At 41.1% G+C, this 10,463-nt stretch overlaps 1 protein-coding gene across 3 annotated transcripts in view; it reads left to right on the top strand.

The window, feature by feature from the left end:
- The first annotated feature begins 1,567 nt into the window (after nt 1–1,567).
- The window catches only part of TMEM131 (transmembrane protein 131), a 139,953-nt gene continuing 131,057 nt past the window's right edge, over nt 1,568–10,463 (top strand). For 2 of the 3 annotated variants that reach the window (XM_036225044.1, XM_036225042.1), the window contains exon 1: nt 1,817–2,028. In XM_036225044.1, coding sequence (XP_036080937.1) covers nt 1,851–2,028 — 178 coding nt within the window. In that variant the 5' untranslated portion in view covers nt 1,817–1,850. Of the gene's footprint in view, nt 2,029–10,463 lie in introns of all 3 variants that reach the window. The other variant, XM_036225043.1, reaches the window with a different exon arrangement.

Raw genomic sequence — 10,463 nt, 5'->3', positions numbered from 1 at the left:
GCTGAAGTGCCATTAACTTAATGGGAGAGCAGCCTCTGATCCAACATGTCTGTATATGCCTAAACTCCAATTACACACATATGCAGGTTATTTCCCATGGGGCTCTTGAGCCTCAGGCTAATCAGAGGACATGATTGATTCCTGTGAAAGAGAACCTGAACACTTCATGGTTTCTCTCCCCTGAACCTGGTGATAGGGGAGGGCTGCTGACTCCTTAGGGTGCACACTGGTAGGTAAGCTTGGACCCAGCTGAGGCACTCAGTTACCTTGGCAGCTCTTTGGCCTGTTGCCTTAGGCATATCTGAAAAGCCAACTTAGAGATAACAATTAATCTTATTTCATTATGTCAATAACAAAATTTGATTACTCAGTTTTAACGCTAATATTTGGAAAAATAAAACTGCTTTTCAGTCATTAGGTAAGGCCATTAAAAAAAAGACTAGCCAATTATGGTCCATTTCAAATTTGGAAAAAATATTAATTTATAAAGTGATTGCTTAACAGTAGCATTTGGAGTTCCTTTTGTAAGTCTTTCTAAAATCTATTTTCCCATGTAGTTTGTTTTAAGACCTATCGGGGGTGAGTTTAGGCTTTAAAATACATCAATTCACTTGACAAATACTTCTAAGTATAAGCAAATGGCTCTGGAGTTACAGGAAGCTACTAAAATAAGAGGGACTCCCTCAAGGAGCTGAAACTAAGTTTGGGAGAGGAGAGCCAAGTACACCGAGAACCTCCACGTAAGGGGTATCTGAGGCATGAGTCCTTTTTGTGAAGGAGACTAAAGAAGACAGCGGTTGATTTGGGCCTTGAAGAAAATATGTGAACTAAACGTCTTAAGAATTATTCCGAAGAGAAAGCCAACAGGGCCACTGGACACCTTCCTAGGGACCAATCTGCCTTCTTCTAGGATCCTTGCTGCTTTATACACACACAGAAAACTGGGAACAATCCAAGGGCAAGAGGGTTCCAGGATGCTCTCCTGAGCAGTCCCCACAGGGAACAGAGATGAATGGAGCAAGCAGGTTCCTGTACTCCATTCAGGAGGCCACCAGAAACTGAATCATGCCCGGGGTATTCCCCAAACGGCTGAGAGGCGGAGGTGCGACCTACAGGAGTCACTGGAATGGATTTTCAGCGCCAGGTCTCAGTGTTTCGAGACACACTCAGTCGTCTGGAAGGCTCTCGCATTGCAGTGCTAGAGCCGCAGGACCAAGACCCGGCAGCGGAGAAGGGACCAAGCCTCCGCAGCGCTCCGCGGCCCCGCCCAGGCCCCGCCCACACCACGGCGGCTGCGCAGCGAGACTTCCTGGCCTCCGCGAAGCGTGAGCCGCCATCATAAGTCCTGGCGGCCGGCCCGGGCCGCTTCCTTCCTCCTGCCCGCGGGGAAGCGGTGACGTGTTGGGTTTGTGTTACCGCCTCCCGGCTCCACAGGCTGTGGGCCTCCGAGAGCGAGACGAAGGGTTCGAGACCCCAGCGTTTCGGGCGGACAGCTGAGGTGTTGGCCCCCAGGTGACGCACAGCAGAGGAAGTGCCCAGGGTTGCGCCCCGCCCCTCGCAGGCCAGCGCCCGTGGCCCGTGCCCGTTTCCAGTATGGCCGCCTGCCGTGGTTGACCCGCGGCCTCTCCGCTTCGACTCCTCGCAGGCGATGCCGAGGCCGCGGCAGTGACTGACACTCTCGCTGACACGCACGCACGGACCCAGACCCACGCCCAGAGCCCGAGCCCTGGGCCCCGAGCTACGCTCTCTCCCGGCCCTGCTGCCTGAGCCCGGACCACGGCTCCCGCGCCGCCGCCTCGCCGAGAAGGGCCGCGCCGGATCTCGAGCGCGGCGGTCCCTGGCCGGCAGGGATGGGGAAGCGGGCGGGAGGAGCAACTGGAGCCGCCGCCGCCTCCACGTCCGCCGGGGCCGGTCTGGAGCCCGCGGCCGGCCGCGGCGGGGGCCCACGGAGCGCAGCCGCGGGCCTACTGGGAGCGCTGCACCTGGTGATGACCCTTGTTGTGGCCGCGGCGCGGGCGGAGAAGGAAGGTGGGTGTCACTGGCCGACGTCTCCCCGGCCCGGCCCCGCGCTGTCACCGCGCCCTCGCGGAGGCCGCTGCCGGGCTGCGACCTGGTGGCAGGGCCGCGGCGCGGGGCTCCGTTGGGCCGAAGTTGCTGGGTCGAGCCCTGTCTGGAGCCGCAGATGTCGTCCGGATGCCAAGTCGCGGCGTTGCCTGCTCGGAGTTGCTCTGTTGTCCGTGATTCCTTCCCCTTGCCCTCCCCTTGTCTGCTGTCATTGCCGTTTCAAAACTTCCTGACTTTTCGGGTATTCTTTCGACTTGGCCCACTCAGTGGGGTGCGGGGAGGGGGACATATTTTTAGACCTAACTTCTGTTAATAGGCAAATTTTAGGACAACTTTTTTTCTCGGTTGTGATTTTAATAACGGCTTGCAGACCGAGCTTACTTTGAAATGTAAAAATAGCGAGGCCGGTGGAAAGGCTTCTGAGTACAGCTTACAACATTTTACTTTGAATTTGTTCAAACATTTTTTGGAGAGGAATCTTGTTTCTTCACCTTCTCCAGTATCTCTTTGCAGTGTCGATGGTTGTTTAGCTAACAATTTTCTCTATGTATATATAAGTAATACAATTCTATTTAGCTTTCCAGTAAGCTCTTGGAAGTCTGTTTACATTTTTTATTTTAAGATAACGTAATTGGGTGTCATCGTCACTGTGAAAGACTTTAAAAACAAATGTCAGGTTTCTAGTTTGCAAACTTTATAATTTACAGTCAAGAGCTGGGCCCTGTTTTAAAAACTCATTAGAATTGCATGACTGTACACCGGTACTTTTTCAGAGTTAAATATTATTTTGTAACCTAAAGGACCAAATCTGTAAATTTGTCGATACTACTTGTTTTCGAACCTAGGGAAATGAGTCACAGAGCTTTTGTGAAGTTTAAGTTTTGTTTCAAACTGAACTGCCACTGCAAGGAAATAATTTCATGCTACAGAAACTTTATAGTTGATGTTTCACTTAAAAAAAAAAATCACTTTATCCTGAAAGCACCAGCAAGTACAAACCAAATTAATGTGAAAGGGCAAATGTGCTTCAGTTTACTATTTATTTTTGTTCAAAACATTACATTCCCTTATTTCACTCTAAGCAGCCTTAATCTGGATTAACATAGGTGGGAATTATTTAAAGAATTACCATCTATAGAAAGGATTAATTGATAGACAAGGCTATTTCTAGAACAAAATACTGCTGCTTTAGGACCAGTCAGGCTTGAGGTTGTCATACTTCATTATGGTTACAGATCTGTAGTTAGTTGATGATTCTTGTGTGTCCTAGGTGTCCAGCAACAGTCTGGTACAGAGCTGGTGTCCAGTAAACCTAAAATAGTACATTAATGTAATGGGCACGTCTCCTTGATTAAAGTTGTCCTTGGCAGGTATTGCATCCTTGTTTTTCTGTTCCTTTGCTTACCTTGCACGGTGCCAGGCACAGGGTAGGCATTTAACTTATGTTTGCATGAATGAGTAGCTTCATGGGCCATTATTAAATACACAGAGAAATAAATGAATGGTTGAGTGGAGTAAAACATTAAGTTTGTGTTATCCTGATGCATACCTTTCCAAGAACCATTATGCTAATTCTCTAGATATAGTCGTAGATATAGTTATAGATATAGTTAAGTAAACAAATCCCCTTTTTGAGAAATGTCAGCCTAAATTATATTTCCTGATTTCCCATTTGGGTAGTTGAAAAGTTTTATCACACATCTTTAATACCCCGTAAATGTCACAGGCAGGTGAGGAGACTACCTGTCAGGGTGTAAAGTATGAAAAGACGTGGTTGTATCAGCCATGGTCCTGGCAGAGTCAGACATCTTTTGTGGCCCATGTTGTAGCTGTATGAACAATCCAAATGTATGAACTGGCTGTTCAAGATACAGTAATTATCCTCATATAGAAAGAATGTAGGCCTCTGCTCATTGTGAATGGGTCTGGTTCAAACCAAGTATTCCTGAAGCTAGCTCCAAAAAACAGCTTGTGCTTGCAATCTTTCTGCTGATCAGACTCTCCTATTGTTTTTGTTTGAGTAAATAGGAGAAATGAGATTGATTTTCTTACATGATTGTGATACCATGAGTTTGGCATCTGATGGGGCACATGCACATTTGCCCCAAAAAGATGCTGTCGAGTTTTTTTTTTTTTTTTTTCAGAAAGTCTGGGCAGATTTTTAAAGGTAGCCAAGTTCAATGTGTCCACTGATACCCTAGGGATTTGTTGTGCTTATTTTAGTAATATAAACTAGTTTACTTTTTCAAAGTTAAGATTTACCTGCAATTGTAATGATGTTTCTCTGGATATTTTGTATGTTTGTATAGCTTTCCTCCACTGTATTAGAATTTCCCTAGAAAATCTTCAAAATGAAATAAAACATTGTCTTTTGAAGAAAACCAGCAGAAATAGCTAGATTACCTAATACACTTTTTAATGTTTGGACTACATGTTAATTTTCTTAAGTCAGAAGCATGAGCCATTCATTGTGTTAACATCCTATTTATCTTAACATTCCTGTATCTTAACATCCATCTTTACTAATCTATGGGGATGTATTATCACTAGTCCAGAGAAAAAAGACCTTTGAGAATGTTTGGGCTATGCTCTGTGGTTTGTAAGGACTTTGAAAGAGTTGCCAGAGGTAAAAGTTACTATAATTACTACATAGAACTCACTTATTCTGCATTGGTGTGAAGCTTTTTCTTGAAACTGAAATCTAGTTGTTGAGAATAGTGAAAGGAATGTGTGCGTGTGTGTGTGGTGAAAATAGATTTGAAAATATATAGCAAAACTGCGTATATATAAAATGTATAAATTTTGGTAGTATTTTGATTTATAAATGATTTGTAAATTATGACCAGCAAATAAGAACTTTTTTAAAAAACATGTTAGAGTTTCATTGTGAAATGGATTTGTAGAAGGCATGGTTGTCTTTAACTTTATAAGTAAAAAAGTACATTTTATGTTTCTAGTGAATATAAATGGATAAATTTTCAGGAATATGATTCTTTTAGTCTGTGACAATTTATATTTCAGTGTCACATGTTTTCATTAATTAGCTATTATGGCAGAGCCAAGTCTGACAGTTTTTATTAAGACTTTTAAATTCGTTTGCCAGATATTTTAGTTTCATGCACAAATTTTTGATTTAAGTCATATATGTGACAAGTGCTGAAGGACAGTACAATAATGTTTTATCTACAAAGCATATGAACAAAGTGCTCAGGAATAAAGGCCAGAAGAAAGAGAAAGCTAATTTAATTAGGTGATTTGTCTTAGGATGATAGAGTTGATCAGCAGTGATGTTTACTTTTTTAATCAAACTATTATGTAAATGTAAAAACTTTTTAAAAGTGATTTTCTTAATGTTTTAATCCTTTGGGGAGAGAGTAGCTATTATTTAATTTAGGGTCTGGTAAGTAGAATATTACTTCATTAATTTCGCTTTGCCAGTGTTCAGTTGCTTGTTCTAAAAGCTGTTGACTACTGTGAGGAAGGAGCCATGGAATCCTGTAGATGGAAAAAGTGTCTTCTTTCTCTTGCTAATGACTGTTTCCTCTTTATAATCCTTGCAGGGAATCCTTGCAGACATCTGCCAGGAGAGTCCGCTTTTGGAAGTAGATGTAAAATTTTATTTGTTATCATTTAGAGTACTAATAAGCCAAACTATTCTTAAGGAAAATTAAATCATTGCTGGGTGCTTGATATTTTAGAAATTCTCCATCTGCCTGTGACTTCAGCTTTCTGATTGGCCTTGTTGTACTGCTGAGAGAACTTTTTTCTGTGGCTGAATTTTCCCTATCTGTTGTAAGCAGTGTTAGGTACAGTTGATAGCTGCTGCTTGGAACTTTTTCTCCCTTGGTTTCTGTGACTTCATACTTGGTTATTATCCTGCCCTAGTTGTCAGTCACTGTTCTCCCAGCTGCTCAGTGGATGGTTATCTCCCTTCCTGTGCATGTCTAGCCACCAGCACACACTGCACATGGCCAGAGCAGAATTCACATGCCACCTCTGGTTTCTGTTTTTGTTAATGCCATGATTATTCTCTGCCACCTTGGTCTCATTTTTGACCCTTTACCATAGCTTCAATGCTTGTTAATTCTCTTGGTCAGCTCTCCCGCAGCCTCCAGCCTGGGGCACTGTAGTGGGCTGTCACCTCCCAACTTTCTCCAGTTTTGTTCATTCCCCCAGTCACCTCCCTGAATTTGCTTTGTCTTCATTACTCATCTGTCCTTCATTTTGATGCTGAAGTACACCATGTTTAGCTGCTTAAGTTATTTTATGGGTATCATTCTTTGCCCAGACTACAGTTTCTGTAGGGCAGAACCTCTGTCGACATCTGCCGGTGTACATAGCAGGCATTTGGTTTTAAATGAAGATTTACCTAAAACGACTTTACCCTTACCTTCTCGAACCCGAGACCTGGATTAAGAGTCAAGAGTATAGGTAAAAGTCTGAACTCAGATGCAGGTGTCATTAGGACATCTGCTATAATAAGACATAGGGTGACACCACCTCTTTCTTCCCTACATGGTGCTTTCCTTTGTAACTAAAGTGAGAAATAAATACTTACCTAAACCATCACTTTTGTAACTTTTGGATTTTAAGATTTCAGATTCTCATAAAACCCCAATTTATAGATTATGAAACAATCACAGAGAAATCAAGTCACAGAGGCAGATGTTGGCAGTAGTGCGGGTTGAGTTCCAGAACACAGCAGTAAAGTGAGTCTTAGTCTTTGTGCTGATGGAGAGTCTTGCCTTCAATTTGTAAAAAAACATAGGAGCACAATGAAGTGAAGCACAGTAAAATGAGATCTTCTGTATTCCCTAGGAAACAGCTGGTAGGTAGTTCAGCCAGACTTCCTGATGACACAGACCCATCTGCCCCTAAGCCAAGTTGTATGATCCTGAGTGAGCCCTTAAGGCAGTAGATTTTGTCATGCTGTATACCACCTGAAGGAAAAGCAGAGATGCCAGTTGGTGTAAAACCAGTACATTAAATATTCAAGTGAAGTGCTTTTTTTTTTTAACTGTCGCTGACATCCACCTCACTTTTTGTGGATAACCATTAAAATCACATACCATTCTGGATCATGTGTGCATTCCTATGAGGAGACCAAGGAACCCCCTAATGGCTGAATTAGGCACTTGATACTGGAAGCTACTGACTCTTTGCTCATGATTTAGGTGCCTGGTCCGTTGCTTAGGTTGAGTTTGGCTGTACCGTATTCTGTGAACATATCTTAGAACACATCTTAGAACACATTGTAGATTGGTGTGACAAGCTAGTCTAGACATGTAGAATAGTCTCAGAAACTGGCCCTGGATTAAAAGGAACTGGAGTAATCCAAAAGCTGATAGTGGAGATGGCTTTTGAAAATCAGAGGGCCGGGAGCTGCAGAAGTCTATTTCTGGTGCTTCGTTCTTTCCTTTGAAGGTGTTTTGGGGTTAGGTGGTCATTAGCTTCATCTGCGGTACTAGGTCAGTTTTTCTTTCTTTCCTGTGTGATTGTTTTAGAAGGATTTTCAGAAGATTGTACTCTTGGCTTGATGCATTTTGTTGCATATAACACTTAGGGCAAAAGTCTGAAAAACGCATAAGGTCTAAGAGAGCACTTGGCATGATCTGTTATGATGGAGTGTCACACCTGCTGTATTTGCTTTTTGTGATAGAAAACACAACATAAAATTTACTATCTTAACCGTTTTTAAGTGTTCAATCATGTTAAGTCTATTCACACAGTTGTACAACAAGTTTCCAAAACTTTTCCATCTTACATAACTAAACTCTGTCTTCATTAAACATAAACTCCCCGTTTCTTGTCTCCTCCACCCACCCACCCCAATCCCTGTCTCACAGCCCCTGCCAACCACCATTCTACTTTCTGTTTTTATGAATTCAGCTACTTTATGTAAGTCATGTAAGTGGAATCATGTAGGATTTGTCTTTTTATGACTGATTTATTTCACTTAGCATAATGTCCTCAAGGTTCATCCATGTTGTAGCATGTGACAGGATTTCTTTCCTTTTAAGGCCGAATAATATTCTATTGTATATATAGACCATTTTCTCATTTTCTTTATTCATTTGTCTATCAATAATACTGCTATGGGTGTGCAAATGTCTCTACAAGATCCTGCTTTAATTCTTTTAATTCTTTAATTGTATACCCAGAAATGGGATTGCTGCATCATGTAGTAGTTCTATTTTTAATTTTTCTGAGAAACTGCCATACTGTTTTTCCATTGCAGCTGTACCACTAACAGTGCATAGGGGTTCAGTTTACAATCCAACAGTGCACAAAGATTCAATTTCTCCACATTCTTGCCAACACTTGTTATTTTTTGTTCTTTTTTATAGTATTTTCTAATAGTTTTTATAGTGGCCATCCTAATGGATATGAGGTAATAACTCATTGTGTTTTTGATTTGCATATCTGTAGTAATTAGTGATATTGAGCATCGCTATTTATATATCTTTTTCTTTTTTTGGAGAAATCTCAAGTCCTTGTCCATTTTTTTAACTGGGTTATTTTTGTTGTTAAGTTGTAGGAGTTCTTTATATATTCTGGATATTAACTCCTTAGCAGATAAATGATTCGCAAATATCTTCTCTCATTCCATAGGTTGCCTTTTTATTTTGTTGTTTCTTTTGCTATGTAGAAGCTTTTAAGTTTGAGGTGGTCCCATTTGTCTATTTTTGCTTTTACTGCCTGTGCTTTTGATGTCATATCCAAGAAAATATTGCCAAATGCAATGTCATGAAGCATTTTCCCCATGCTCGCTTCCAGGAGTTTTACAGTTTGGGGTCTTATATTTTGTTCTTTAATCTGTTTTGAGTTAATTTTTATATATGATGTAAGATCAGGGTCCAAAGTCATTTGTTTGTATGTGGATGTCCTGTCTTCCCAGCACCATTTGTTGAAGAGATCATCCATTCACCTATTGAGTGGGCTTGGAACCCTTGTATGAAGATCGCATGGCCACATAGATGAGAGTTTATTTCTGGGCTCTCTATTTCATTGATCTGTTTGTCTTAATGCCAGTATACACTGTTTCGATTACTGTAGCTCTGTTACATGTTTTGAATACAGGATGAATGTGACCTCAAATTTTGTTCTCTTTTAAGATCATTTTGTTTATTTGGGGTCTCTTGAGAATTCTATATGAATTTTAGCATGGATATTTCTCTTTCTGCAAAAAATGCTGTTGTGGTTTTGATAGAGTGCATTGAACCTGTAGATTGCTTTGGGTAGTGTAGCCATCTTAACAGTGAGAAGTCTTCCAGTCCATGAACACAGGATGTCGTCCCATTTATTCGTGTCTTTAATTTCTTTCAGCGGCATTTTGTAGTTTTTAGTGTAGAGGTCTTTCACCTTGTTGATTATTAAATTTTTCGTAGATGTTTTATTCTTTCTGGTGCTATTGTAAATCAAACCTGCATTTTTGAATGGTTTCAATCATTATGTGACTAAGAGTTGTGAACTTGTAGTTTTTGATAAAAGAAGCATACTCTATTTGAAACAAAATTCTACATAAAGTATTTCCTTAGATTATCTACCTATAAAATGAGATGTAACAATTTGAGACTATTTTCTAAATCAGTTGTGACTTGCAATCTAATTTTGTTTCTTAAGAACTAATTTTTTTCAATATATAGTATTAGATTTGGATCAAAGCATGTACTGGTTAAAAATTGTCTTAGAAGTAAGGGTTGAGAAGTAGTCTGAGACGTATCTACCCCTACCAGTCTACCTGTACCAATTAATTAGCGGTTGCATTCATGGTATGACAAGGGTGACCCTACTTGGAGTGTCAGTTAGAGGACATGTGGTATGGACCATAGGTCTCTGGATGTTTTGGACAGAACCAAGTGTCGTGGAAGGGATTTTCTGTTTTGGAACTGATTAAATTGGATGCAGAAGGGAATTATTTATGGACAAAAGGGCTATTTAAAACTTAACTGCATTTTTAAAGACCTTTGAGATGTGGCTTAAGTTTGTCATTCAAAGTTATTCAATAGAGCAGCATTTAAGAAACTGTGCCACTTTAAAAAATGTTTCTCTGAGTTGAAGATGTGGGTTATCAGGGTATTACTTCCTGATTGGCAAATGGAGCATGAAGCGTAGTGGTCAGCACCACCAAGAGCTAACTTCTCTTTCCAGGGCCAGTGCAGCGGGGATGTTTCCCATGTCAGAGTTATTTGTATTGTTTACCTCACTTACTGGGGGCCTCTCTTGGGTTATGGCTGGAGGAGAAAATGGATTACTGAGAATTGTGTTGAAGAGAGAAAGATGTAAGAAGGAAGAAGCAGTTTGATCTTGTAACAGAAAATAATTTCTGGATATTTTCAGTTCCTTCCCAGGTATACCTGTGTTTATTTATACTTGCATGGGACCATGAGCTTCTGGAG

The sequence above is a fragment of the Rousettus aegyptiacus genome, unplaced genomic scaffold, assembly GCF_014176215.1.
Source record: "Rousettus aegyptiacus isolate mRouAeg1 unplaced genomic scaffold, mRouAeg1.p scaffold_m13_p_7, whole genome shotgun sequence".
Lineage (NCBI taxonomy): Eukaryota > Metazoa > Chordata > Mammalia > Chiroptera > Pteropodidae > Rousettus > Rousettus aegyptiacus.
The sequence above is the reverse complement of the archived record's forward strand: the minus strand, read 5'-3'. Positions and strand labels throughout refer to the sequence as shown.